General features: G+C 44.9%; 1 protein-coding gene across 1 annotated transcript; it reads right to left on the reverse strand.

Moving 5' to 3' along the window:
- Positions 1-510: 510 nt before the first annotated feature.
- On the reverse strand, positions 511-26260 carry itga2b (integrin, alpha 2b). The gene is made up of 30 exons (XM_035398671.1): positions 25881-26260; positions 24783-24913; positions 23440-23537; positions 22912-23077; positions 22498-22547; positions 22234-22279; positions 21326-21445; positions 20518-20562; positions 20187-20230; positions 19398-19463; positions 18701-18753; positions 17461-17672; positions 15912-16097; positions 15203-15248; positions 14497-14613; positions 13830-13885; positions 13353-13504; positions 11611-11721; positions 10833-10900; positions 8610-8757; positions 7776-7868; positions 6399-6478; positions 5759-5839; positions 5108-5213; positions 4317-4469; positions 3669-3770; positions 2862-2978; positions 2569-2670; positions 2058-2180; positions 511-1665 (listed from the first exon to the last, which is right to left on the reverse strand). Exons 1-30 carry the CDS (start codon positions 26048-26050, stop codon positions 1588-1590), a joined length of 3120 nt encoding a protein of 1039 aa, XP_035254562.1. The 5' UTR covers positions 26051-26260; the 3' UTR covers positions 511-1587.
- Between the last annotated feature and the right edge of the window lie 282 nt (positions 26261-26542).

A 26542-nucleotide genomic window follows, 5' to 3' on the forward strand; every position in this document is an offset into this window, starting at 1 on the left:
AATTGGCGTGTGGGAAAGGCGACAAATCGAAAGCAAGCGACATTATGTCACATGACTTAGACTTTTAATTAAACAGCATAGGTTTGTTTTTTACACAGGTCTTTGTCCTAGCTTATTTAGTATCGAGTGTCTGTAATTATGCTAAGAATACATAATCTTTGTATATAACGAATTTTAAACGATTCTTTAAGTATTTATTCGCCGGATTTTCTATATGTGTTCCACAATCAGGATATATGTGGCTTTTAAAGACAAATTAGACAAAAATACGATTATTCATGTTCATGTAGAAAGAACAGCCACACATATGAACCACGTGAATTCAGAAGACAGCACTTTTACCTCAAATCTAAACACAAGCTCTCCATGACAGTTTTATCATCTCATAGCTAAAGCACAACAAAGGTTGACAAATCCTGAACAGCAGTGATCACATCCTGCCCACATACTCACCCCAAAATATTCTCCACTTTCCACTGAATTTGGGACAGTGATTGACAGGTATCCACATTTTCTCTCAAAACATACATTTATTACCCATCTTCGAATATGGGACAACATTTATCGCACACAGTTGAGTTCACAAGCAATATTAATTTAAACAAAAAATTGTAATACATGTAATAAATCTCTCAGACTGGCTGCCTCAACCAAAAATACACACTTATGCGATATTGATTAATGGCAACCATTGAACCAAACAAGTTCAAAGGTGAATTAAAGTTTACTTAAATGAACACAAATATGCACAACAGTAAAAGAACCCAAATTAAAGGTGTACATCTTTTAGCAAAGTAATCTGGGAAAAATGGCTGCTAAATATATACAAACAAAAAAATACATCACAAGTTCCATGTTCTGTTTGATGATGTAAGTACTCTAATGCTAAGCGAACTTACAACTGGTGCAGAAATGTTATTCTGGCCTAATTAGTTTCACATCAAATAATACATTTCTGAAATTTTCTGCACAATGAACAACGCGATATATAAGTCATTCCTTAAATGTAACACAGGCACAGCTAATTACCCACAAGACTGATAATCTTTCAGCTTCAATAGATCCTAAATTCCAACTGCAGTCTCAAATTACAGTTCCATCACCCCAAGTTATGTTATCCCTTGTCTGGTTTTTGAATTAATTTACTGGCATTTCATGAACAAATAGTGATTTTCATTTGATTATTATTTTTGCTCAGTACAATATTATGAGCAGCACTGCAAACACACACACACAGGTATCCAGGCACAAATACAAATCTGATGAGTGGATGTGTCAACATACAATCACAGGGGAACACATCTTACTCTGTGCAGAAATAGATAAACACAGAATTTTCATCCTAATCTGTCAATAATCCTTTTTTTTGGTCTCAGAATTTTCTTTGGCCTTTTGTGCACTAACTTTGGTCCAATAACAATAGGCACCTAAATTTGATGCTCTGCCTGAACTACGTCCACCCGCCTAGTTTTTTCATCAGGAAGCTTTTTTAATCCGGCCAGGCCCAATTGTGGCACTCTCACTTAGAGAATCCAGCTGACTGCTTCACGATGTTCATCTTAAAGCAGCGGGTTCTGTATCCTCTCACTACTGATCCACATTCAGATCCTGAGTGTCGTCGTCCTCCCCATCACTTGGGGGTCGATTGCGCTTGAAAAAGCCGACCTGTAGGCCAAGAGAGGGAAAGGTGGAAAATAAACGCAGGGGGAACACATTAATGTTTATATAAATAAAACAAACAATTGCAAAAAAATTTTTTTAAAATTTAGACAGCTTCTTTTATAGACCCTTCTTAGGTCTTCAGACTGCGTACAGACAATTTTCCTCATTAATACCACAGTTGTTGGCCAAGTACTACATTTCCCACAATGCTCTTGCTGGGCACGTTAGTAATTTTGCAGTCAATGACAGAGAACTACTGTGCAGTGCTCCCGTACTGGCATTGTGTCACAGCATGCAAAATCTTTAATGTGCCAGCATTTTCCCCACTTGTCGTCAGGTACCGAATGGGGGATAAGGTGGCGCCACCTGCTGGTCACTCTCAGTTGGTACAGTACCTTCCAGAAGATGAAGTTGAGCACAGCCAGCAGTAAGAGACCAGCGATGATGGCCACCACAATCCACCACACCGGCACCTCCTTTTCCCCATCCGGACTCCTCCACACCACGCTGGTCTGGGTCTGCCGCACCACCATAGATTACACACACAGTAGCGGTTTAATAACCTCATACACACAACATCCGTGTGGCACAGCATGTTCTAGGACACAGCTTTTTGTGTTGTCAATAGGTCAAGATCACCCTGAAAGACAGGGCCGTCGTTAGTGGGGTGAAAGGTGGTGACGATTCTAGGGGACCACAGCTGGAGGGGACCCACAGCGGGAGGGGGCCCACAGCGGGAGGGGGCCCACAAAATTATCAGTAGGATGGGGCCCGGAGAAATATTCTTTCAGGGGGCCTAGCTACGCCGCTGCTTAAAGACATGTCTGTGACTTGATTAAATCACGCTAACAGAGTTCACAGTTGTTAAAAACGCTGTTTGGTTTGTGCAGAAACCCGCCGCCTCACCTTCGCCTGTCCGCGGGGAAACTCCTTCGGCTGTATCTTGGAGACGAAGCTCAGGACTTGGAAAGAAGCGGTAGAGTGAAGGACGTAATCCTCATAAGGTCTCTGACGGAGAGAGGGAGGGGTCGGGACAGAACGGCAGTTTGTAGCTCGAATCGTATTTTTCAGAAGCGGTCGGCATAGAAATAAACATTGTTGCCAGGAAACATGTCTCTCCACTGTCTACCGAGTTCCAGCTTTGCCGATGAGATTGGACAGTTAAAGTTCCTCTGAGCACAGTGACCCCCCCCTCTCACCTCCAAAAATGTGTGCACCCACAGCCTGGACAGCACCCGCACCACGGCACTCGATCCCCTCTCCAGCCCGGAGGCCTCGCACTCGAACCTCAGACACTTCACCTCTCCAGAGCAGTTCTGACAAGAGACGCATCCAGTGAATAGAAGGAATTTCCCTTCACCACCAAGGTTTAGCAAGGTTCTTTCCTGCACTGCGTGCATTCAGAGAAAAGACATTAAAACACATTCAGCATTTATAGGACAGATGATGTAAAGCAGCATATGTATCCAAAATCTCATGCATTTCTTTCTTTATAAATTATCTTTCATTTGTCAGTTTTGTACAGTGTACATTATGCCTTATTGTGTTTTTTCGTACCTGTATTGTGTCTTATTAAAGTATTTTTAGTTAGTATGTTTGGTTGTGTCTCCCTCTTGTGGTGTCTCTGATTTTACATTTAATGTATGGCACTCTGCAAACCTATCCTGAGGCATACTTACCATTTTCAGTGTTGCAAAGAAAACAAACTCAGATGAAGAACGTGTTAATATAAAACATAAGTTACATGCAGTGCCATGCACTACAGGAGCTTGTAGGAGACTTCCATCTATTCATCCATCATCCATCCATTATCTAATCTGCCTATTCATGCTCAGGGTGGCGGGGGAGGGGGGTTGGGTCTGGGTCAGGTTAAATACTCCTTACCCCACCGTACACACCGTCCCAGGTTAAATACCCCCTACCCCACCGTACACACCGTCCCAGGGTAAATACAGGAAGTTCACGTCAGGTGTTCGTCCTGTTTGATTTTTATTTTATTTTTTTACCACGTGGACGGTTTCTTTGCTTTGGCGATCCTGTTCCACGCTGCGCTTTTCGATCCGGTGGATGAGGCTGAAGGTTGTATTTGAATCCTCATATTTCACCAGCTATAAAAAAAACAAACAAAAAAGGGGAACCCAGTCATTTCTCACTGACAACAAAGGTGTCATACAGCCAGGAGTCAACCAGGAGGAACTGTGCCTGCATCCACAAGCAAAGGCAGACACTCGATAGACTTCCTACAGCTGGAGCTTAGTACACACCGGCATGAATTCAATCAGCATATATCCTTACAAATTAAAGTTGTTTTTTTTCTCAGTATATATATATTTATGTCATCAAAATGGGTTCATAAAAACTGAGAAAATGAACCCTTACAATACTTAAATGTGGACTTAGCCACTTTCCCAAAACTGTGACACTGCTCCAGGACCGAATGATGCTACAACACTGTGGCTACGCTGTCAGCTGAGTGGGTCCCTTTGTGGGTGGGGTCCCATTGTGGGTGGGGCCCATTGTAGGTGGGGTCCCTTTGTGGGTGGGACCCTTTGTGGGTGGGGCCCATTGTAGGTGGGGTCCCTTTGTGGGTGGGACCCTTTGTGAGTGGGGCCCATTGTGGGTGGGTGTGTCCTTTTGTGAGTGGGGCCCCTTGCCTTGTAGAGGTCGATGTCTGAGAAGTTGGTGCGGCAGGTGACGTGCTCCTCTGAGGCGTTGGCGAACACGTAGAGCAGAAACGCCCCCTGCTGGCGGGAGGGGAAATCTACCTCCATTCTGGCATTGACGGTCCCGGGACCCAGGTTCCGCAGCTTGGGGGCGGAGTCAAGCGCAGACGTCAATGCTGAGCACAGCAGATGTTCATGACTGCTGTCCACTACACAGTTCGGCATTCCCTACAGTAGCCTTTTCCCATTTATTATTACACCAATGAAATCACAGACAGTATTACCATTATTACCTGAAATTCATAACTATTCTGAATCTCATTTTCACAAGGTTATCAGTCAAGTACTGCCGTGTAACATTCACCTGGGCTAGTCCTTGAAAAATGGTGCGTAGTTTTAACAATGACAATTGAACAATTTTACCTGTATACCAGACTGTGCCATGGAATAAGTTTGTTGTCTTTTTTCAAGTATTTGATTCATATTGTAAGGGACCATCTAAACCAGGGCTCTGAAACTCAAATCCTGGAGGGTTGCTGTGTCTGCTGGTTGTTGGATGTGTTCCTGCACTTAAGTGCTTAATTGTAAGTCATTGATTGGCTGAAGGGTCTGCGCATCTTGTTTCCAAGCCCTAAAATGGCCGCTGATCGAATGGAAATGACAAAAACCAGGCAGCCAGACTACAGCCCTCAGGGACTGGAGTTTGACACGTGTGATCCACGTAAAGCACGCGTGACGTTTTCGGGCGCAGGCTCACACGTCCCAAACGGAGGGAGACGCACTTCGTAGACGTGCTCGACGACCGGCCCGACCTCTGCCAGGGTGGAGGGCACCTCCTGGGGTTCCCACTGAGCGATGGGCAGCACACACTCCACGGGCGAGGAGCCCCTGGGGGGGGGGGGGGCGGGGGGGGGGGGTCACGGCGTTAGGGTGAACACAACGGCCAGTCGCGCAGACAAAGATCTTACAACTACTGCCCAGCAGTCCTTGTGAGAGTTATTATTGATATATGTATCCTTGTTTTGCAAATTGTTTCCTCTATGTTATCCTGTTGAGTGTTATTATGTTTCGTAATTTTGTAAATGTCTATGTTTAAATGTGCTTTGGTTCTTGTTTTGGTTTTTTAAAAAAAGGGAAAAAAGTAATGTTTTAAAAATGTAAAATGTTAATTTAAACCATTAAAGATACTGCCCGGTAGGGGGCAGGGGGAGACAAAGTACTGGTACTCTTATGTGAGTAGCAGTATAATTCTCAAACGTTCTGTTGTGAGGCTGCTTAGCAGCTTAACCACTGTCATATGTCTTATGGCTGTCACGGTGTACCAGGACAGTCAGACATCTGTCCTGCGTACTCCTGTCTGGCGTTGTGCTAGAATGAAAAAACAAGAAACCATTAAACGAAATAAAAAATAAATAAATAAAACAAAACCTCACCCCCTCATTTCGAGAGTCGCTGTGGCACTGACGTTGATACTCAGATGGACGACGTTGCTGTCTGGGTCGCGGCTGTTCTTGCTGAGTGACAGACGGAAGTTTGTTCGTTACCACAATGCAAAAAGACTCAGAGGGGCGAAAAAAAGCTTTTTTGAATGACAGGGAATCAACTGCAAGGATGTAGCTGCATATGGTATATACAAAATATTCTTGAGTTTTTTTTTTTTTTAATTGAACCACTTCATTTTTTTCTTTAAAAGAGAGTAAGGCAGGCTGCCCTTGTTTTTGCTTTATTCTGACAGGAGACAGAGTAACAGAAAGAGAAGAAGTCCCAGCTGATGAAGCTAAAGCTAGTCTGTGGCACATATAACAGCTTTTTAACTAACGCTCCCCTGACCAGACCAACAAAAGCAACACCAAAAGGAGGCAAACACACACAAACGAAAATGACAGAAACCCTAAACCAAACCTGGAGGAGGAGGAAGAGGAAGATGATGATGAAGGGGAAAATGAAGAGGATGAGGAAGAGGCAGGTGAATGGGGGAAAGGAGGAGGAAGATGAGGATGAAGGGGAAAAGGAAGAGGACGAGGAAGAGGAAGGTGGAGGAGGAAGAGGAAGATGGGGAGGGGCCGTTCTTGCCTTTTGATCTGCAGTTGGAAGGAGACGTGGCTCTCCACCTCCTCCAGGTTGCCTGCGCTGAAGAACAGGCCTGCCTGCACCTGAGAGTGAAGCACAGAGTGACTGTCCCTGGTTCCTTTCACCACGCAGGGTGAAGTCTAGCACAGGGATCCAAAGAAACCTATCATTTCAAAACCCCATAAGATGGCTGCCGCCTGGTTTGAGAACCACTCTTCAATAAAACAGCTAAATCACTGGTGTAGACGTGGGTGGGCCTCATCCACCTAAATAGTGTCCCGACCCACCTATTTACCTTGGCTGAACCGCCACACCCAGTTGTGAACACGCACCTGGGTAAATCTGGGTCACCTAGTTCTATGCAGGCCCAGCTGTACGCAGTATTTTTGGCGATGCTGCTGACATTTTTTTTCCCCAACGCTTACTACAGGCTACAGTGCCGCGATTATTCAGCGAACTGGTGCGCAGACACACGTCTGAAAACGGAAATGACGTGTTATCAAACTGCCTCAGAAACGTGTTCTGTGCAATACAGAAATATGTAGCGAATTACGATTAACACAATACTGCCAGTATTGTAACGCATAATGTGTCTTATGGGCCATTTCTCTTTGGTCTTGAATTGTAAAATATGCGTGTGAATTTAATTAAATATGGGGAAAAAATGAAAGTGTTCCTAAAGCCGAATTTATTTTCCACATTTTTTCCTTCACGGCCACGAGAGGCCGCCAGACACCGCACTGAGAAGCCCTGTTAGTGGCGCTGATCAAGCAGAATTGCGATAAGGTTACAAGTTTGAACCTCACATAAGATAACTTGTTTTGTACCCTTGAGCGCCCCGAATCGTCCCAACTGAAATCCAGGCACATGAAAGAAACACTGTACCGTACGCAGGATTGCGCAAGGCATTTGCTATACGCATTAAAACGTATATTGAAAGAATAATGAATAACATCGTGATGAATATCCTCCTGAAAGCGCATCTAGCCAATATAAATAATTATCATCATCCATTAAAGTGTCACGTACACCTGGAGGACAGCGGTCTATTAGCTGTATTACTGCGATCAGCAATATTCATTTCTGTCCGCTGCTGACGGGTCCCGACTGGGTTTTGATGATAATCCAGCAAGTAAGCGCCTATCAGAACGCCGTCTGTAGGCTACCAGCTGTGCCAGCTTTTTGCAAATTGGTACGGCAGCGGTCCAATAACAGGGGGATCGTTTACTGATTGTTTCGTTATTTTTATTTATTTAAACAGGTAATCGTCTGCTCTGCTCCACCGCTGTATTGCCGATTTGCGAAACTACGGCGTACGGGAAGCTCGCGGGCAGCTGCTGCTCGCAGTATATTCGCTGGGCTGGGGGTTACCACGGTTACCTTCTGGCCTTGTTTCATCGGGTTTCCCAAATCGCAGACCACGACCACGGTCCCGTTCTCCTTCCTCTGTGCACACACCAGCCGGGAGAAGCCCTGGAAGAGACAGCGAGTGCGGACTGTGCTGTGCATTTTAATGTGATTAATACCATGAATCAAAACGGGCCCACTCGCTGATCTGGAACACCAGTTCATGCATTAGCCACCACTGCAAAAAATATCATGTCTTAACAAGTGCTTTAGTCTTGTAGGCTTAAAATCTTATTTTTTCCCTCCGAAGTAGAAACCATTAGCTTGTTGAAAGTTGCTTTTTCTTGACACAAACTTTGCAGATCTTGACATTAGTAAAGCTGCCTCACCTTGTTTAGCAAAAAAGTTGTTGGGTAACAAAAAAGCAATATAAAAATCACAGAAACCCCTCAAGTTAAATGCTGTTCATTGCTCTTTCAAGCCCTGTACAAAATTGGGATTCTGATCCAGGAACAGTTTTTATGGGCATGAATCAACCAAACCAAACCAAAACCACACGTCCAATACTGTACTTCAAGGATTTTAAAGTGTCTCTGCCAAAATGTTATTATTTTCTGGAAATTGCCAGTATTTTCAAGGAGTGTGGACACCCCTGATGGTGAGGCAAATCCTGGAGTGGTGTAATGATTGAATATTGGGCATTTCTAGAGAAAAACCCCAATTTACATTTAAAGTATTTAAAGTATTATTTGTGTTGTGAAAAATCATCAAAAAAAATACAAGCTAGTTTCAGGTCTGTCCATACATCTACGGTTGGCATGGATGGAGGAAGGAAGCTATAAACAGGAAACAGGAAGTGGTCATCACCTCTCTGTCGCTCACCACGCCCTGGTAGTGGGCGTGGGCGGGGGGACGGATCTGCAGTTCCGTCTCGTAGGCGCCCTCCCCCCGGTTCTCCGCCCCGACCACCAGGAGCACCGGGTTCTCCTCGCCGATGAGGAGCCGATCGGAGTCCCTGGAGGAGGAGAGGCCATGGGGTGGAGCCTTTTTGTATGCGTATGACAAGCGTGCATGTGACTGCCCGCTCACTGGCCACTTCATTAGGTACGCCTACAGTGCAGCCCGCAAGTGTTTGGGCAGCGATGTATTTTTTGTCGTTGTTTTGCCTCTGTACTTTCATCATTCATCTATTATCTATACCCGATTATTCCTGGTCAAGGTTTGCGGCAGGTGCTGGAGCCTATCCCAGCATGCACTGGGCGAGAGGCAGGAACACACCCTGGACAGTTCTCTGTACTCCAGCACATTGGATTTGAAATGAAACAATGGACATACGGTTAAAGTACAGGCGGTCAGAGCCAAAACAAGAAAAATTGTGTCACTGTCCAAATATTTAGAGTGCACTGTATGCATTTTTATATGCAGTGTAGCATTTTGGGTAAGGAGCTGGTCTTATAACCTAAAGTTCACAGGTTCAATTCCAAGGTAGGACACTGCCGTTGTACCCTTGAGCAAGGTACTTAACCTGCACTGCTTCAGTATATATCCAGCTGTATAAATGGATGTAATGTAAATGCTATGTAAAAAGCTGTGTAAGTCACTCTGGATAAGAGCGTCTGCTAAATGCCTGTAATGTAATGTTATATGCTTCTTTTGATTTTCCACCACATTACATCAAGTGTCTGTACTGTAACTACGAATTACAGGCATGACTTGGGGCGTCAAAGTGAAGAGAGAAGAAGAATAGGGAAGAAGCAGCTGCAAATTAAACTACAGAGGAAAGAGGCATCAGCAAAATTAAACTACAAAGCCACAATTACTGTTCACTTTGAGCTGAGCAGGTAGGTCACAGGGAAACTCAGTTCTCATCTGCGGAGATTATCTGAGGAGTGAAGCATAGGGTGGGGAATGCGAGAGGTGGAATTGTGTAGGAATTTTGGGAAAGGGGGAATGAAGGGTAAGGCAGAGAATGTGAGAACACCTCTTTTCTGTAAAATTTCCAGTGGATCTTTAACGTTTAACTATGACTTCGCTTTTAACGTCGCATCCAAAGCTCAATGACAGATAACTGAACATGGAAGTACAGTCTGCAGGTTTTTTTTTGCTTCCCTGGGTAGTCACATGACTTGCCTATGCCTGATAGTGGGCACAGTAACCGAACACACTTCCTCCACAGAAACACCCCACTTCCTCCTGAACCATGGTTTAACTGAAACATGACATTTGAAAATGTAACGCCTCATATCTATCCGTAGCAGCCAAGGAGGTCAGGAAATTTAGAAAAGATTGTAACTGCATCCCAGAATAAAGATGTCAGTCTGCTGTAAAGCTGCGTTTGCTGCTTGCAGTAATTCACTAAAACACACACATTAGAATAGTTAGAATGACAGTTAGAATGTTTCTAAAAGTTTTCAAGTTCCAGGCCCCCCTTTTCCAAATGTTCCTGCGATGGGTTGATATTCATTTGAAATGAGACATCCCCCACTAGGGTTTCCAGGTGTCTGGTTTTCAACCGGAATTTCTGAATTTCAAATTATTTGTACATGTTTGGTTTGTGGTCCCGACGAGGGAATATAATGTCTGGTCTGAGTAAGCAATGGAAGGAAATTAGCAGTAGTTTGTAATGAATTTGTGCCTCAACCACACTGCCCCCCCTCCCACTCTCCCATCCTCCCATTCCCATAGCAAATGCCCTTGTTCACAGTTAAGCTTCTGAGCTGTACATCTGGCAGCCCTACACCCCACAGTACCCCACTGCTTTGAGATCTTAATTTCCTCCATTGCTGTTGCTTTGAGAGTTTTGATGGCCGTGCCGTGGAGCGTGTAACGTGTGGCATGTAGCACGCAGCATTTAGTGTGTAGCATGTAGCGTGCAGTGTAGTGTAGCATGCCGCGTGTAGCGCGTAGCGTGTGGTGCATAGCATGCCGCGTGTAGCGCGTAGCGCGTGGTGTGTAGCATGTCGCGCGTAGCGTGTGGTGCGTAGCATGCCGCGTGTAGCGCGTAGCGTGTGGTGTGTAGCATGCCGCGTGTAGCGCATAGCATGTGTGCGCCGCGGCGGTCTGGAGCTGTTCGGGGCATCAGACACTCACGCGGTGGCGGTCAGTCTCAGGTCAGGCACACAGACGTTGTCCTCGCCGCAGTCTAGAATGATCCGGGTCTGTAACGCAGAGACAGAGCGGCTGAGCGGAGCCAGCAAGGGCCTCGGTGACCCCAAAAACACAAGATGGAGGCTCGGAGAGGAACGCTGAACGGATCATACCGTTACCCCCTTACTGTTACCCCCATACTGTTACCCCCATACTGCTACCCCCATACTGGTACCCTCATACTGTTACCCCCAAACTGGTACCCCCATACTGTTACCCTCATACTGTTACCCCCAAACTGGTACCCCCATACTGTTACCCCCATACTGCTACCCCCATACTGGTACCCTCATACTGTTACCCCCTTACTGTTACCCCCATACTGTTACCCCCATACTGGTACCCTCATACTGTTACCCCCAAACTGGTACCCCCATACTGTTACCCTCATACTGTTAGCCCCATACTGTTACCCCCATACTGCTAGCAATATGAAGATTCCTACTGTTAACACTATTAGCACTTCTGTTACAGAGTTCTTGCACTGTTACCAGTATTAACGCTTCAACAACTAAATTCTCCCTATAGCTACCACTATAAACATTGTGTAAGTCGCTCTGGATAAGAGTGTCTGCTAAATGCCTCTGATGTAACGGTGACCTCACCTGTAGGGTCAGAGCAGTGACCTCACCTGTGCGGTTAGACCTCACCTGTAGGGTCAGAGCAGTGACCTCACCTGTGCGGTTAGACCTCACCTGCGGGGTCAGAGCAGTGACCTCACCTGTGCGACGGCCGCTCTCTGTCCGTGCAGCACGGCGTTGGTCGATCCGTCCAGGCTGCAGTTCAGCGAGATGAAGATGGGGCTCAGCTTGTCTTTGATCTCTGACTCGTGCTGTGCACCGGCGGGGGGGGGGAGTGATCTTTTAGTTTAGTGCCTTAATGCAGACGTTCCCAAATCTGGGGCTTGGTCAAGAAGCCCTCAGCAAGATGGACGAAAATATGTTCCCACTTCTAGAACATTTTGTCTACATGTCCCTTTCTCATAAACATTGCATAGTTTTGACTCGCATATAATCTTAACCCTTGTCTGGTTTTCACAATCATGGTACTATGTTGATTGTTGTATTTATTTATTTCTATTGTAATAAATAACTACACAGTGTGTCTTAAATAGATCATTTTATCACTGACCTATGTGAGACATATAGCATATATAAATTTGGGGCTCCTTAGTTATTGGAGAACTGTTTCAGGGAAACTTGTGATTAAAAAAAAAAACCTTAGAACCCTTGTCATAATGGACCTTGCATACTGCGTCCTGCCAAGACTCACACATTTGCTAAAGCTGAACTTGACATGTACTGAGGCTGGGAATTAATTTGCAGTTATGAAATGGCTTTATTACTCCACTGCAGTCTGGACCATTCACAATCCAAGTCTGTGTACTCTGCAGAAGTCAGCAACAGTCTGCTACCGCTATTGATGAACTGCAGTCTTCAAAGAAAATCCAGACAGACAGAAATCGATCCTTTGGGGAAAATAGCAAATCTAATCATCATTAATCATTGCTGCTTTTCAATAAAGTCCCGCGCTGCCAAAATCAGTTCCTTCTCGACGGCCATTGAGCTGCTGTTCAGTAGATGGCCACCTGAGGGAGTAAGACTCAATCGATCTAATCAACCAATCAGTGCCCTGGATGGTGTCGGTCAGTGGTCTTCATTCCTGGACCTGGCAGGCTGCAGAGTCTGCTGGTTTTTGTTTTTAGCCTTAATATCAGCGAGCAGTTCAGAGCCAAGAAACCAGGTGAGGCGAGTCAACTGTAATTACTTCTTTAATTGATCAATTAAGTGCCGAGTAACAACCAAACCCAGCAGACCCTGCAGCCCGCCTGGAACAGGAATAAAGACCACTGGGATAGGTGCAGAATGACCCTAAGCCAGAACTGCCCAAACCCTGTTCCTAGAGATCTACGGTCCTGTCGGGTTTCATTTCAACTCTAATTTGGCACACCTGATTCTACCAATTACCGGATTCTACCAATTAACACCCAATTCTACTAATTAAGCAGCTCAGCCAGCTCTCTAGCTGTTGAGTGAGGTGTGCTTTGTTAGAGTGAAAACCTACTGGACGGTAGATCTTTAGGTCTACGGTCCTGTAGGTTTTCAATCCTGCAATGAATTGGTCTCTATGCTGTTAGGAAGCAGAAATTAAAAAAAAATATATTTTTTTTAAACATAGGTGTTGATTATCTGGTTAGTTTACAGCAGTGATCTCCAACTCTGGTCCTGGAGAGCTACAGGGTCTGCTGGTTTTTGTTTTCACCTTAAAATCAGCACTCAATTGAGACCCAAGACACCAGGTGAGTTGAGTTAACTGTGTAATCAACTGCTCTAATTGATTCATGAAGTGAAGAGTCACTATGAAAACCAGCAGAGCCTGTAACTCTCCAGGACCAAGGTTGGAGACCACTGGTTTGCAGAGTCTGTAATGGTAATAAAATGGTAAAAGTAATGCATGACTCACCCGCAGGTAGGCAGTCCGGTTTGTGCAGGCCACGCCCACATCCCTCTGAATGGTCAGGGAGAATTGCTCTTGCGGCTGATTGGACTGCAGGAACAGGGTTCTTCTGGCCATTTTCTGTTTCATCTTGTCCAGCTGGAGCTCGGTGTCCAAGACTATCAAGAAGAATACAGATTTAGCTGTACAGTACGTCACACATCGAAGCACTGAGGCAATGGCCTGTAATGCAATCAACATTTGTATTCATAACTTGCAGACACGTCGGCAAGTTCATTTTACTGATCCATGAACTCAGTTTTTTTGAAAAAGAAAAAAAAGCACATTTAAAATGTCTAAGTTTAAGACACCATAGATTCGTGAAATGATGTTCATGAGTTCATATGCCACCAAAATCAAGAGGATGCAATGAATAATCATGAACCAACAATTCACCAACAATGGCTGACATTAGACCATCAGATGAGAGTGAAATCTCCTCACCTATCTCCTCTGGAATACTGTGCCCAGATACACTGATACAGAGGCTGACTGTGAAGCTGAGGGGAGAGAAATTATAAACATTAGGCCATCTCTGGAATCTAGAAAAGATGGGTACACTCACAGACACCCCTGTATGTAACTAACCAACTATAATATGAAATTATATTAGTAACATGTTAAATATTCCAATAATGTTCAGTGAGGAAGACTATATAGTTAGCCGGTCAGATACTTACGAGACCTGGATCAAAGACATTAACCTTTACTTTAAAACTGTAGACTGATTCAAGTAAATCTTCTTGCAGGTCCATAGTTAATAAAAAATAAAATGTGTATTTTAATAGTTAATAGTAAATAAAATATGTAATTTCACCAAAATTCAGTTGACTACTATGTTCCTGCTAGCAATAAGCTTCATTAAAAATGTAATAAAAAGGGAATATTTTCAGATTTTGTCAGAACTGAAACAATTTCATGTTTCAATTTAGATGCATACTTGGTGCAGGTCAAATTTGGAGAGTATGTAGCATACAGTCACAGGTATAGACCAATGAAAAGAACAGGCAGTATACTATATAGCAGTGCTTAGATGGTATGCAGTGTGAAAGGAGGTGAAAGTATCCACCGGGTATGAATATATTAAAATATGAATTTATGATTTATTCACCAGGAGACACTCTGAGGTTCTTGGCTGGTCTTTGGCAGCTGGCAGTCTTTCACGTCCGGATTGAGGAAGTCCGGGAGGAGGGAGAGCTGTGCTTTAGCCCTTACTACGGCTTGGGCCCTGTTTACACACACACACACGCACACATGCACACACGCACACACACACAGACACACACACACACACACGCACACACACACGCACACACAGACACACACACGCACACACAGACACGTACGCACGTGCACGTGCACACACACGCACACAAACACACACACACACGCACACAGACACGTACGCACGCACACACACACACACAGACACACATACACGCACACACAGACACGTACGCACGCACACACACACACACACACACACACAAACACACACAGGCATGCACGCACAAACGCACGCACGCACGCACGCACACACACACACAATCACACACATTGGTTACACTCACCAGAAAAACACACACAAATTTCCACATTCAGTTGAATTTCAATTAAATATCACGGACGTGATTAAAGAGTCACTTACGATCTCACAATATCACCCAAATGATTAAAATATACAAATATACACACACACACACACACATACACACATATATATATATATATACACAGTATTACCATATTTGTATTACTTTATTTGTTTCAAAATCTTACGATAGCTACTGCCAGTACTTTCTGAAGTGACCTCTTACCTGTATATGGCAATCTGACTCGCACCCCACGCTCCGACTACGAGATCTGTGAGGAGAGGAGCCACAGTCAAACCCCAGGTGTTGGCATTAGACAGCGAAGGCACAGAGACAGCAGGAAGTGCAGTAGGCATGTTCATCTTTATCCAAGGCTCAGATTGGACATTAATATTACTACATTACATTACAGGCATTTAGCAGACGCTCATAACCAGAGGGACATACTCAACTTTTACACATCATCCATTTATTTAGCAGTTTATGTAGTGAATCAATGCAGAATTGAAATCAGGGTGGAGAAAAGGGGGGGGGGGGGTGTTTTAGGTCCTGGCGCAAAATCTTTCTATTTCCTGCTGAGAATTCCAGCTGAGATCAGCTGGGGTTCTAAGCAGGTTTGAGTTGGTTGAAGCTGCGTTTTTCACACTTATAGCAGGTCATAGCTGGCCCGTGGCTGGTCAAAGCTGCTCTCTGGCTGGTGGTAGAATAAGCTAGAGGTCAAACTGGTGGACTAGCTGTCTAAACAGGCTGGTCATCCGGGGAACAGCTGGTGAAACCAGCTAAAAGTGTGGAAGACGCAGCTTAAACCAGCTTGTCCAGCTTTGGCTGGTTTAAGACAGAATTCTCAGCAGGGTTGCTGAACAGGAAGTTTCTTTTCCGTGTCGGTTTTCCCGTGCCAGGGAGCCAATCGCCACGCGCCACGCGCCCGTCTGACCTGGGTAGCCGTTGGCGTCGATGTCGGTGCCGCCCCTGAGGGTGAACCCGAACGCCGCGGCGCCCCCTGGGGGTCTGAAGGGGCTCGGGAGGACCTGGGCGTACTGGGGCGCCAGCCCGTCGCTCTGCCCCATGAAGATGAACACCTGACCGTGGTCCCCGGACGAGGGAGCCCCCACTGCAACATCTGGTGCCAACCGAAGGGAAGAGAAAGATTATTATTATTTCAAGTTACGATAATTATTTACATAAATCATTTCTAGAATTATTTAAGGCAATGAGCCTGTAATGAATGAATATTTAAGGTGCCCATAGAGCCTAGCTATCGCCATGTAATCACGTTCTTATTAACTGCAACTCCTTAAGGCGTGAGGTCACAAGTACGCAATTAGAATGTTCTTAACCGAACATTCTAATGATGATGTCACAATCACTGCTGGTGACTGAAAGCAACGGGGTTCTAGAACTCTGACTTGGAATTTTGAAAAAAATTTAACACTTTCTAAGAAAACCAAGTTTTCAAAGGGTTAATGATGACATATTGCTTAATTAACTGTCACCAGTACTAATAGGTGTTTTGTTTGTCACAGGTTGTACACAGTCATCCAAAAATGTTCAGATATGCCAGGGGTATGTAACAGACTGATGAGAGGAAAAAGGGGGTATCTGTACACGGTAATAAATGTTCCAAAACAGGTTTAATAGTACAAATAGCATTTTTCCCACAAAGGTCTCTGACCATGATACATGTGACTACCGTGACTACCCTGTTATATAGCATATAGCACAAGCCTTATCTACAATCAGTAGCAAATGCTCAAATATTCAAAAGTAAATCAGGAGCAACCGTGCGTGAAGAAAACGACTTCGTTTTGGATGAATTTGGCACAACAACGTTCTCACTTTTGGCCAGAACATTCAGGTGACTCCTGCTAATTAAGAGGAAGGATTAGCGAGATTCCGCGGGAGTCGCCCCCGCCTCGACCCCGGCTTGTTCTCGGAGGGGCGCGTGAGTCGCGTCGTGCCAAACGCGCGGCTCCCCTGACATTTACGAGCCGAACTACGCGGGAAATTAGCGACCGCGATCAGATGAGATTTGCCCTGGGGGGGGGGGTTTCGTCCCTTTAATTATAAACCCCGGAGGAGGACGTTGGAATCGGCTGCCGGGCTGCGCTAGCTCACGCTCAGGAGAAACGAGCTCAAATTAAGATGAAGCGACAGACGATTCCCGCTCCACCACGTCCCCGTGCCCGACGATGTTCAAGTGCTCATTGGTGAAAGGGCACAGTGTTTCATTAGGGGCCGTTGCCCCCCCCCCCCCCCAAAAAAAAACAAAAAACACACTGAGACATTATAAAGGTTAGGCTTTCCCAATCTTACACAGGGTAGGGGGAAACAGGCACTGTCTCGCAGGAGGTGTCTATGACTAATCAACCAGGTAATGGCCATCCTTTAGGAATGTATGGTGCTGTAGTCAGGTGATGGGACTATGACACAGGCCCCAGCATCGGTCGGGGGGGGGGGGGGGGGGGTGTTCGGGTGTGGCTGACCGTTGAAGCCGTCCATGTCGATGTCCCCCAGCGGGGCGATGGCGCTGCCGAATCGTCCGTACACCACGGTGCCCGTCAGCTTCTGGTCTGGCTTGCTGGAGAAGACAGAGTGGTCCCGCTGCAGGTACACCCACACCTGTCCCACCTGGTGCAGGTGCTGGCCGGACTGCCGCTCCATGTAGAGAGGGGCTCCGATCAAAATGTCATCTCGCCTGTGGGATGGGGGGTGGGGGGACACAGGTGAGCTCTCACCCCAAAACCACAGGAAAGGGCTAAGGCCCCAGCAAGGCAGTGCTGCTGTAGAACTGAACTGGCTAACCCTTTAAGGTGTGAGGTCACAAATATGCGATTAGAATGTTCTTAACTGAACATTCTAATGTTGATGATGTCACAATCACTGCTGGTGACTGAAAGCAACGGAGTTCTAGAACACTGACCTAAGGAAAAAAAAAGAAAACATCCCAAAAAAACCTGCTTTTCAAAGGGTTAGTTAGGAGTGCTTCATAGTGCTTCATAGTGCTTCACCTGCACTGAGGTGTCCCAGCTCACAAGTCCATATGCTCCATACAACAATCAGGAGGTACAATTTTATGAAGCACTCTCCGAAAAAAAGGCACAGAAAATGTGTGAAGAGGTACACTATGTCACTGGGGTGGTACCCTATAGGTACATAAAATTGTACCCCTAGCCATTGATTTAATAATTCATATGTACCTTTTTTGTTGACAACTTATTAGTTACTTATTAGTAACCAAATAACATTTTTGTTCTTTTCTGGGTACATTTTGGAAATTTGTTCCTTAAAGAACAAAAACATACCTCCACTGTACATTTATTTCTGAGGGTGTGGAGCAGAACCTGATATGCCATGGTGGTGCACAACAGTGCCCATAAACAATAACTAAATGACAAATTGTTCAGCAATTAGGCGAATAAATATGCGTATATTTCTACAGCCCTCACTTACAGCACAATAAAATTAGACAAAGGCTTTGCCGAACGGCGCCATTGTTTTTCACTGTTCATTAGAACACGAATGAGGTGTAATGAAGCATTTTATTATTTCTTCAGCATGGAGGAGCGCCATGTTTAAAAAAAAAAAAAATCTCTAGCTCATTTACCACAGACGTGATTTGTGCTTTCGCTCAAACCTTTACATCACAGTGACGTCACAGATGTGTGACACTGGGGTTTTACACCTTTATTTCCTAGTGCTTGTAAGGACCTGCAGGTGTCTCACCCGTCATTATTGATGTCTGTCACTGCCACGGAATGGCCGAAGTACGCAGTCACCTGAGAAACCGAGGACAGGTGTCAGTGTGTCAGTGCGTCAGTAAGTGTGTCAGTGTGTCTGCGTGTTAGTGTGTGAGTGAGTGTGTCTGTGTCAGTGTGTCTGTGTGTCAGTGTTACTGTGTGTCTGTGTGCCAGTATGTCTGCGTGTTAGTGTGTCAGTGTGTCTCTGTGTCTGTGTGTGTGTCAGTGTGTCTGTGTGTCAGTGTGTCTGTGTGTCTGTGTGTCGGTGTGTCTGTGTGTCAGTGGGTCTGTGTGTCATTGTGCCTGTGTGTCAGTGTGTCAGTGCGTCCGTGTGTCAGTGTGTCCGTGTGTCTGTGTGTCAGTGTGTCTATGTGTCAGTGTGTCAGTGTGTCTGTGTGTGTGTCTGTGCATCAGTGTGTCTCTGCAAACTGTATCATACGCAATAATAAATTCTCATGAACAGTTATAAAAGACGAGTGATTGTATGTGTAATGGCGATAATAACTTTGATAATAACTGTAATGATTATAAATATTTATTATTTGGGTAAGTACATGAGATCATTTCAAGTAAAGTGTTAATTAAGTGTTAAAGTGATAAAGTGATTATTCTATAACATGATGTCTGTCACTGCAGTCACTCCAATAAGAAGCAGCGTTGATGATGAGAACCAAGCCCCTCACCTGAGTACCAGAGAAAGTGTGGACCACTTTTAAATCGACCTGCGATTCTCCGTTGTAGATTATAACCTGGAAGAACAAAACTTCGATTTGACACGGCTTTATTGCACAATGAGCAAAAAATAATGCTCCAGTGAGAACGTTTCAACCCTCCAGACACACTGTCTGCTGGAGAAAGTGTGAAAAGCTGCAGTGTTCAATATTTTTAAAAAAGAATCTCCAGTATTCAAGGCCTACTCTGTCCCTGCTTCCAAAACATCCTCCATCACGGCGGCGGTGTAGCATAATGGCTAAGGACTTGGTATTGTAACCTAAAGGTCGCAGGTTTGATTCCCCGGTAGGACACTGCCGTTGTACCCTTGAGCAAGGTACTTAACCTGCATCGCTCCGGTATATATCCAGCTGTATAAATGGATGCAATGTAAGTCGCTCTGGATAAGAGCGTCTGCTAAATGCCTGTGAACTAAACTAAACTAAACTTCCTCCGACACAAACACGCTTTAGCGTCCTCCAGGACGTATGCAGTCAGCCGACCGCTGAAGCTCTGCTCCGGAATGTGGCAGTTGAGTTGCCATAGATACCACACCGTAGGCCGCGTCGCCCGTGTCGCCAGGCGAATCGCTAACGAACAATGAGCGCTAGGGAAATCCCTTCCTGGGCTGCTCCTAGCCGATCCAGGCCCTACGATGTGGCCAGTACACTCCGCACAAGAGCCACGGCCTCTATGAAAAGACTCTAACGGTAGCACTATCCTGAGAAAGAAAAAAAACAAAAAACGATGGAAATCCTTACCGAACCAGCCGTATTTTGGTCATTAGGGAGGCCGACCACGTAGTCTGAAATGAAATACATCAGGCGGACTTAACACGGGGCACCTTCTGACTGAACACGAGCTGCACCCACTGAACAAATCGACTCTCCAGTTTTTAAACAGATTCAAGGTTCTCATCCATCTCTATGTACTGCACCGTAAAACGGCTGATAAGTCAAAGTGTTTTGGGTCGCCCTGCGGCTGAAATGTTCTCACAAGCGTAACACACTGCGACGGGATCTGCTTTTGTGTGTGTGTGTGTGTGTGTGTGTGGGAAAACGAAACGTTTTCACTCAAAAAAAGGTGTGTTACCTGGTGTGGAGTCTCCAGTGAACTCTCCAGAGGCGACGGAGTAACCTGGAGGTGGAGAAGCAGATCATCCGTTACACAGACAGCAGCTCTTTGTAGTGCGTCGAGACATTTATATAAAGTGTGCCTGTTTGAACAAGATTGGTGTGCCAGGGACAAAAAGCTACTACTCTCCGACAATATATGAGGGAGGGTTGTGCTGTGAATTAGAACATGCAGTCATCATTTTATATGAACATTTACCTGGCGATAACTTGAATACCTTTACGCCTCCAACCTCCCCCCCCCCCCCCAATCCCCTTTCACTGTAGAATGCTTTTAGATCCTGACAGGTGTTGTATAAAGACAATACAATTTTTATGCTGATACGTATAATGATGAACGTATGACAAACTTAAATGATTATTACTATTCAGATGAATGTACCAATTACATTACATTACATTACATTACATTACAGGCATTTAGCAGACGCTCTTATCCAGAGCGACTTACACAACTTTTACATAGCATTTTACATTGTATCCATTTATACAGCTGGATATATACTGAAGCAATTTCGGTTAAGTACCTTGCTCAAGGGTACAACGGCAGTGTCCTACCCGGGAATCGAACCTGCGACCTTTCGGTTACAAGTCCAGTTCCTTACCCACTGTGCTACACTGCGTACCATGCATGGGCATTGGGAGCACGATGGCCTGGCCTGTCGCTATATATAAGTTAGACAGGCCTCGCAATGTACAGCACACGACCTGCAAGTACCCAGGGTGCTCTTGGAGACAAACAGCCGTTTTAGAGAGCCGCTGCTTACCCTCGTACGCGTCGTAAGAACCAACTTCTCGGGAGGAGATCATTCCCTGCACTGAACGCAGTGGACTTTGGCCCGTCATGCTGCTGAGAATGTTGGGCAAACTTGCGACCATAACCTGACCTACAGAACAACGCAGAAAAGCACAGCAACACCGTGTAATTACTTCATAAGCATTTATGCAAATATACCAGTTCAGACATTAGACACCAGGAACCATAATAGCCATGCAATTGCCACATTATTATATTTATACATGTATTAATTACACTCTAATTGGGGCATATAACCATATTATTATTATAATATTATTATTATAATTTAGGCAGGAGGCAGCTATTATTACAAAGGCCCCCTGAAGCTAAATACTAATTATGATTTTTGTGGAAAGGGCTTTTTGAAAAACCGTTCAATTGCCTCGGCGTGCCGTGAAATACAGTGGCGGTTATTAAGAAGATATTGTTGTAATTCTACATTATGGCCACTGGGGGGCCCATGTGACACGTTGCCAAGAACAGGACATTTAACTGGAGCAGAATGGATGCGGTGGATGGCCAGCGCGTTCAGTGGGCGTGTGACAACCGCGAGCCGTTCTTGTCTCCATTTCACCCGCGCGTTAGACATTGAAAATAGATAAATGAATCAGTATATTGTCTGTGCTACCCAACGCACTATTAATCACAACACTGCATTAGATACTGAAGAACAGACAGCAGAAGTGTGATAAAAAGTAAAATAAAATAAAATAAAAAACAGGGAAATGGGTTCAACTGCATCCAAAACAAATATCAGATATTGGCAGTAATTTTCATTTTGAAGAGTCAACTGCACCACACATATTTAAAGGTTTTCTTTTCATTCGCTGCTTTCAACTTCTTTTAACTGTCAGATTGGGTATTCAAATGATTTACCTTGAAAGTAGAAACTTCCTGGGGCACCAAGAATGACTTTGCCATCCTTAATCAAGATTAAAAACAAGAAACATCTTGTGAAATGTATGTAGGAGTACACTGTACAACTAAAATTATAACTGTACACTTAAAGTAAAAAAAAAATGCTAATGAAATTGTTCAGTGGTATTTTGAGTTGCCTTTCTGAAATACAGCTTTTCAGCATTATTAGTAAATTGTTAAAGCTATCTGATTTCACTGATTACACAGGAAAAGGAACGGGACCTTTGTCACTTCTGTGGAGAATCCTGATTCACAATACCGCCTGTCCCCATCTGCAAAAACAAAAGTTGAGGGAGCAAATTAATCACGAGCGGGTTTACTCATACAGGCGTTCCTTTGCTTTAGAGTTCCACCTTCTCTTCAGAAATAACTGTATCTAAAAAAAAAACAAACAGCTGAAAGGCATTTAGAAGAACTGCACCATGTAAACATGATGTTCTTAACCCTCCACGGTGTGAGACCACAAATGTGTGATTAGAATGTTCGCAACTGAACATTCTAATGCTGATGTCACAGTCACTACTGGAAACTGAAAGCCAATGGAGTTCTAGAACAATGACATGGAATTTTGAAGAAAAAAAAAAAACATAAAAAAAAGGAAACATACAAAGTACACGAGGCCTGATTGGTGCTTACGGTTCTTCCTGGCCTTGTAGATGCTGTCTGTGAGCATGCCTCTGCAGGGGGAGTAGTCGGCCAGCTCCCCGGACCGCATGTCCCTGATCTGGCAGTTCCCCACCGGGGTTTTCCCAGACTCCTCGGCGGCGCCAACGGCGTTCCAGTGGAAAAGCGGCGCGCACGCCTGACGCAGGAGAACGGAACCGTCACGGCAACCGTCACCAAGGATACAAGAGTCTTAGTCACCTTGACTTTAGAGGAATTCATTGATTAATCAGAATAGATTAATAGATTCCTTCTGTATGGCAGATACACAACTCATAGTAACTCTCCTTGGAGGATCAGAGTCATGGTAACCTTTACCATGGAAACGACAGTCATGGTAAACCTCACCGTGGAGAGACCAGTCATAGTAACCCTCGCTGTGTAGACCTGAGAACCTGAAGCTCCCACAGAGGGGTAAAGAGTCATGAAGACCCATCTCTCTGTACAGTGGGGGTTTTACTGCTCGGTTCAAACTCAGAAGACGGAAGGTACCACGCTCACCAAGACGTGGGTACCTGTAGATCGCACACTGGCTCCAAACCACTGGTGGGATTTGAATTCCTGCAGTTGTACATGGTGGAATGCGTGTTCTTCATCACCTTAAAACAAAAATAAAATCTGAATTAAGGACAATACATTTGACGAGTTTCCAAGCTTATACTTCAAACTAGGACATAAAATAGCATCCGAATAAGGTAAAGATTAATTTAAGTGCGACAATCGGGATTGGCACCAAGTTATCAAAGCACCTGAAGCTATTCTATTCTATTCTATTCTGTTCTGTTCTATTCTATTCTATTCTATTCTATTCTATTCTATTCTATTCACGATTGGGTTCACAGACAGGAGCTGGAAAGCTCAGTACTGACTTGGCTTGTGTTCTTGAAACAGGTGATTTTTTCATGGTTTGGGCTTGGCCCCTTGGTTCACGTTGAAGGCAAATCCTAACGCTGATTCAGATGATTCTGTGCTTCCCCCACAGTTTGGGGAAGACCCTTCCCTGTTTCAGCATGACAGTGCCCCCGGGCAGGCATATAGAAATGGGTTTTGTTGAGAACGGTGTGGAAGAACTTGACTGGCCTGCACAGAGCTCTGACCTCAACCTCATTAAAACACCTTTGGGATCAATTGGAAAGCCAAATGCGAGCCAGGCCTAATCGCCCAATCAGTGCCCGGGCCTCACTAATGCACTTCTGGCTGAATGGAAGTAAATCCCTGCAGCAATGCTGCAACATCTAGCATAAAGCCTAGCCAGAAGTGTGGAGGTTGTTATAGCAGCAAAGGGTGAACCAGCTCCATATTAATGCCCTTAATGTTGGATGAGATGTTGGAGGTCTGGTGTCCACGTACTCTTGGCCATGCAGTATATCTTTAAACCAATACCTGTTTTCAACTTGATGATAGTTTCGCCCTGGCTGTCAAGCCTGGCATCTCAGAACTGCTGCTGATTACTTTTCTGCTTCGTTGCAGAGCTATTACCTCTGTGCGCTTCACAACAATGAATATTAACAACGGCAAGGAGGCTGAGTTAAATTAAATAATCCGAATACGAGACAGAAATTGGATTTTGGCTGTAAACTTTGGCATTAAGGCTGACAATCTTTTTCCACTTGTAATTAAAACATTCGCATAATGTGTGCACAGATACTACAAGGGCAACGCCGCGCAATTAAAGACAGTTAACAAGGGGGGACTGGCCGCCTAATTAATCTGAAATGGCGAATCGATGGACTTGATTCAAGCCCCTTGAAGGCAGGTTAGAGAAAACGCACGTTTTAAAGTGACGATTACATCCCTCCTCATTTTAAGCGCGACCCAGGCCAATGTTTCGATGGCTGTCTTACCTTCCCTGTCAAAGGGCAAGCTCTGACATGACCCCCCCTCCTCGGTCCAGGGGCAAAGGAACACGGCGCCCCCCTCGTCCACATTGGGCTGGCTCGTGTTGGCCTTTGGGGCCCCCACCACCACACTCACACTGGGGCGAAGCAGAGAGCAGCCTGGGTAAATCACTCACACACAATTTCATTCACATGTAAAATAAAACAGCCAGTCACACGTGAAAATGTTCAGTTCACATGTGTCCTTTTCTTTTCACATGTGGATATGCTTTAATTCACTTGTGAATATTTTGAGTTCACATGTGAAATTTAAAAAAAAAGGCAAATTCAAGGGGAATTCAAGGGATTGTGTAGTCAATCCCTTGATGCTGGATTTAGGGAGGGATAACTTTCCTAGGGATAGCATTCCAACTTAAAAAAAAAAGTGCAATGCAACCTTTAGTGCCCCAAATTGCCCCATCTTCTAAGTGGAAACAGGCTTGTCAGAAACCACAGAAAACTGTGCAGTCTCTCCGGCAAAATTCTTAAGCGACTGCACATTTTCTGCAGGTTTCAGACCTCAAATGCAATTTGTGTACCGCCTGTCCATTAAGTTTTTGTCCGAAGGCTGACAGTAGGGCATTGGGGATAAGCAGAGGCTCTAGTAATGGGGCACAATCAGCACAGTGCCTACCAACAGACTGGTGAAGATGTGGATCCAATATAACGATGGTGGTGTCCTTTGATGACTTTTTAAAAATTGATCCAAAAGCTCCTGAGCCTCGTGCTGTGTTCAAGGTCTCAGTCGGCAAGCTAAAAGGCACATCTAATACCGGGGATGCAGGCTTGAAAGGTTGGGATTACCAGGCAACGGACTTCAAAAGAGGCTACCGGTCAATTTAATAAGCTCTGTTGACTGAATCAAAGACACCGGACAGACGATGGATATTTGTCTTAAACTCACTGGATTAATTTCAAGTGCTCGTCTTCACCAAAATGATGTCACAGAAGAAAAAAAGTTGCGCTTTAATTTACCCATGAGACGTCTGAAAAACTACGGACAAAATGGTGGCATGGCTAGTTTCTTAAGCCCGAGTTGAGAGGAGAAGGAGTGTGGATACTCACACGCTGCCATTGGACGGATGAAAATCCACAGAGAACCCAAAATAACTGCCGCCGGGCCCGGAGTAGACCGTGACGTTGTCCAGGTCCAGGTTCAGAGCGTGAGCGCGAGGAGGAAACGCGCAGATCAGCGCGCACAAGCACAAGGGCAGCGCGCTCTCCCTCCTCTCCATGGTCTATAACTCGGGACTGCGTCTTGTGTGTGCACGTCTTGGGCTTGGGACTCCCTTGTTGTGGGTAAAACAGGAGGCTCCCCACCCTAACTAAGAGCACTTCTGCGACACACACACACACACACTGCAGTCACTTTGTGTGCCGGGAGATTTGCCTGAAGATGAACGGCACATTCGGACTGGGTAGTGCTCTTCAACCGTGACATCGCGGGGGATGCACTCACTTCCTATCATGTGTGAACCAGTTATTTTTTTTTACCAAATATGGCCTCACATTGCACTGAATCATTTCCTGGAGATAGTGCTTCTGTCTGTGGCTATTTCAATAGCCGCAGTGACACAAGACTCAAATAGAGCATTTATCTTGAGAATTAAAACCTAATATTACATCACCTCAGATGCAATTAAATGCTGAATTAGATGTATCCGTCAGTGAAATGTGTGGAAATTTTCATAAACAATTTATTTAACTCTCAGTCTCCAAACTAGGTT

Source organism: Anguilla anguilla, chromosome 17 (genome assembly GCF_013347855.1).
Source record: "Anguilla anguilla isolate fAngAng1 chromosome 17, fAngAng1.pri, whole genome shotgun sequence".
Classification (NCBI taxonomy): Eukaryota; Metazoa; Chordata; class Actinopteri; order Anguilliformes; family Anguillidae; genus Anguilla; species Anguilla anguilla.

Bases quoted from the DNA above. Each gene is read 5' to 3' on its own strand.
- itga2b (XM_035398671.1), bottom strand. From the start codon at position 26,050: ATGGAGAGGAGGGAGAGCGCGCTGCCCTTGTGCTTGTGCGCGCTGATC. The intron at 20,231-20,517 runs GTAACACACCTT...ATTTCATTTCAG, and splicing joins CACTGGAGACTCCACACCAG to ACTACGTGGTCGGCCTCCCT. The intron at 1,666-2,057 runs GTACTGTACCAA...CTTGGCCTACAG, and splicing joins TCAACTTCATCTTCTGGAAG to GTCGGCTTTTTCAAGCGCAA.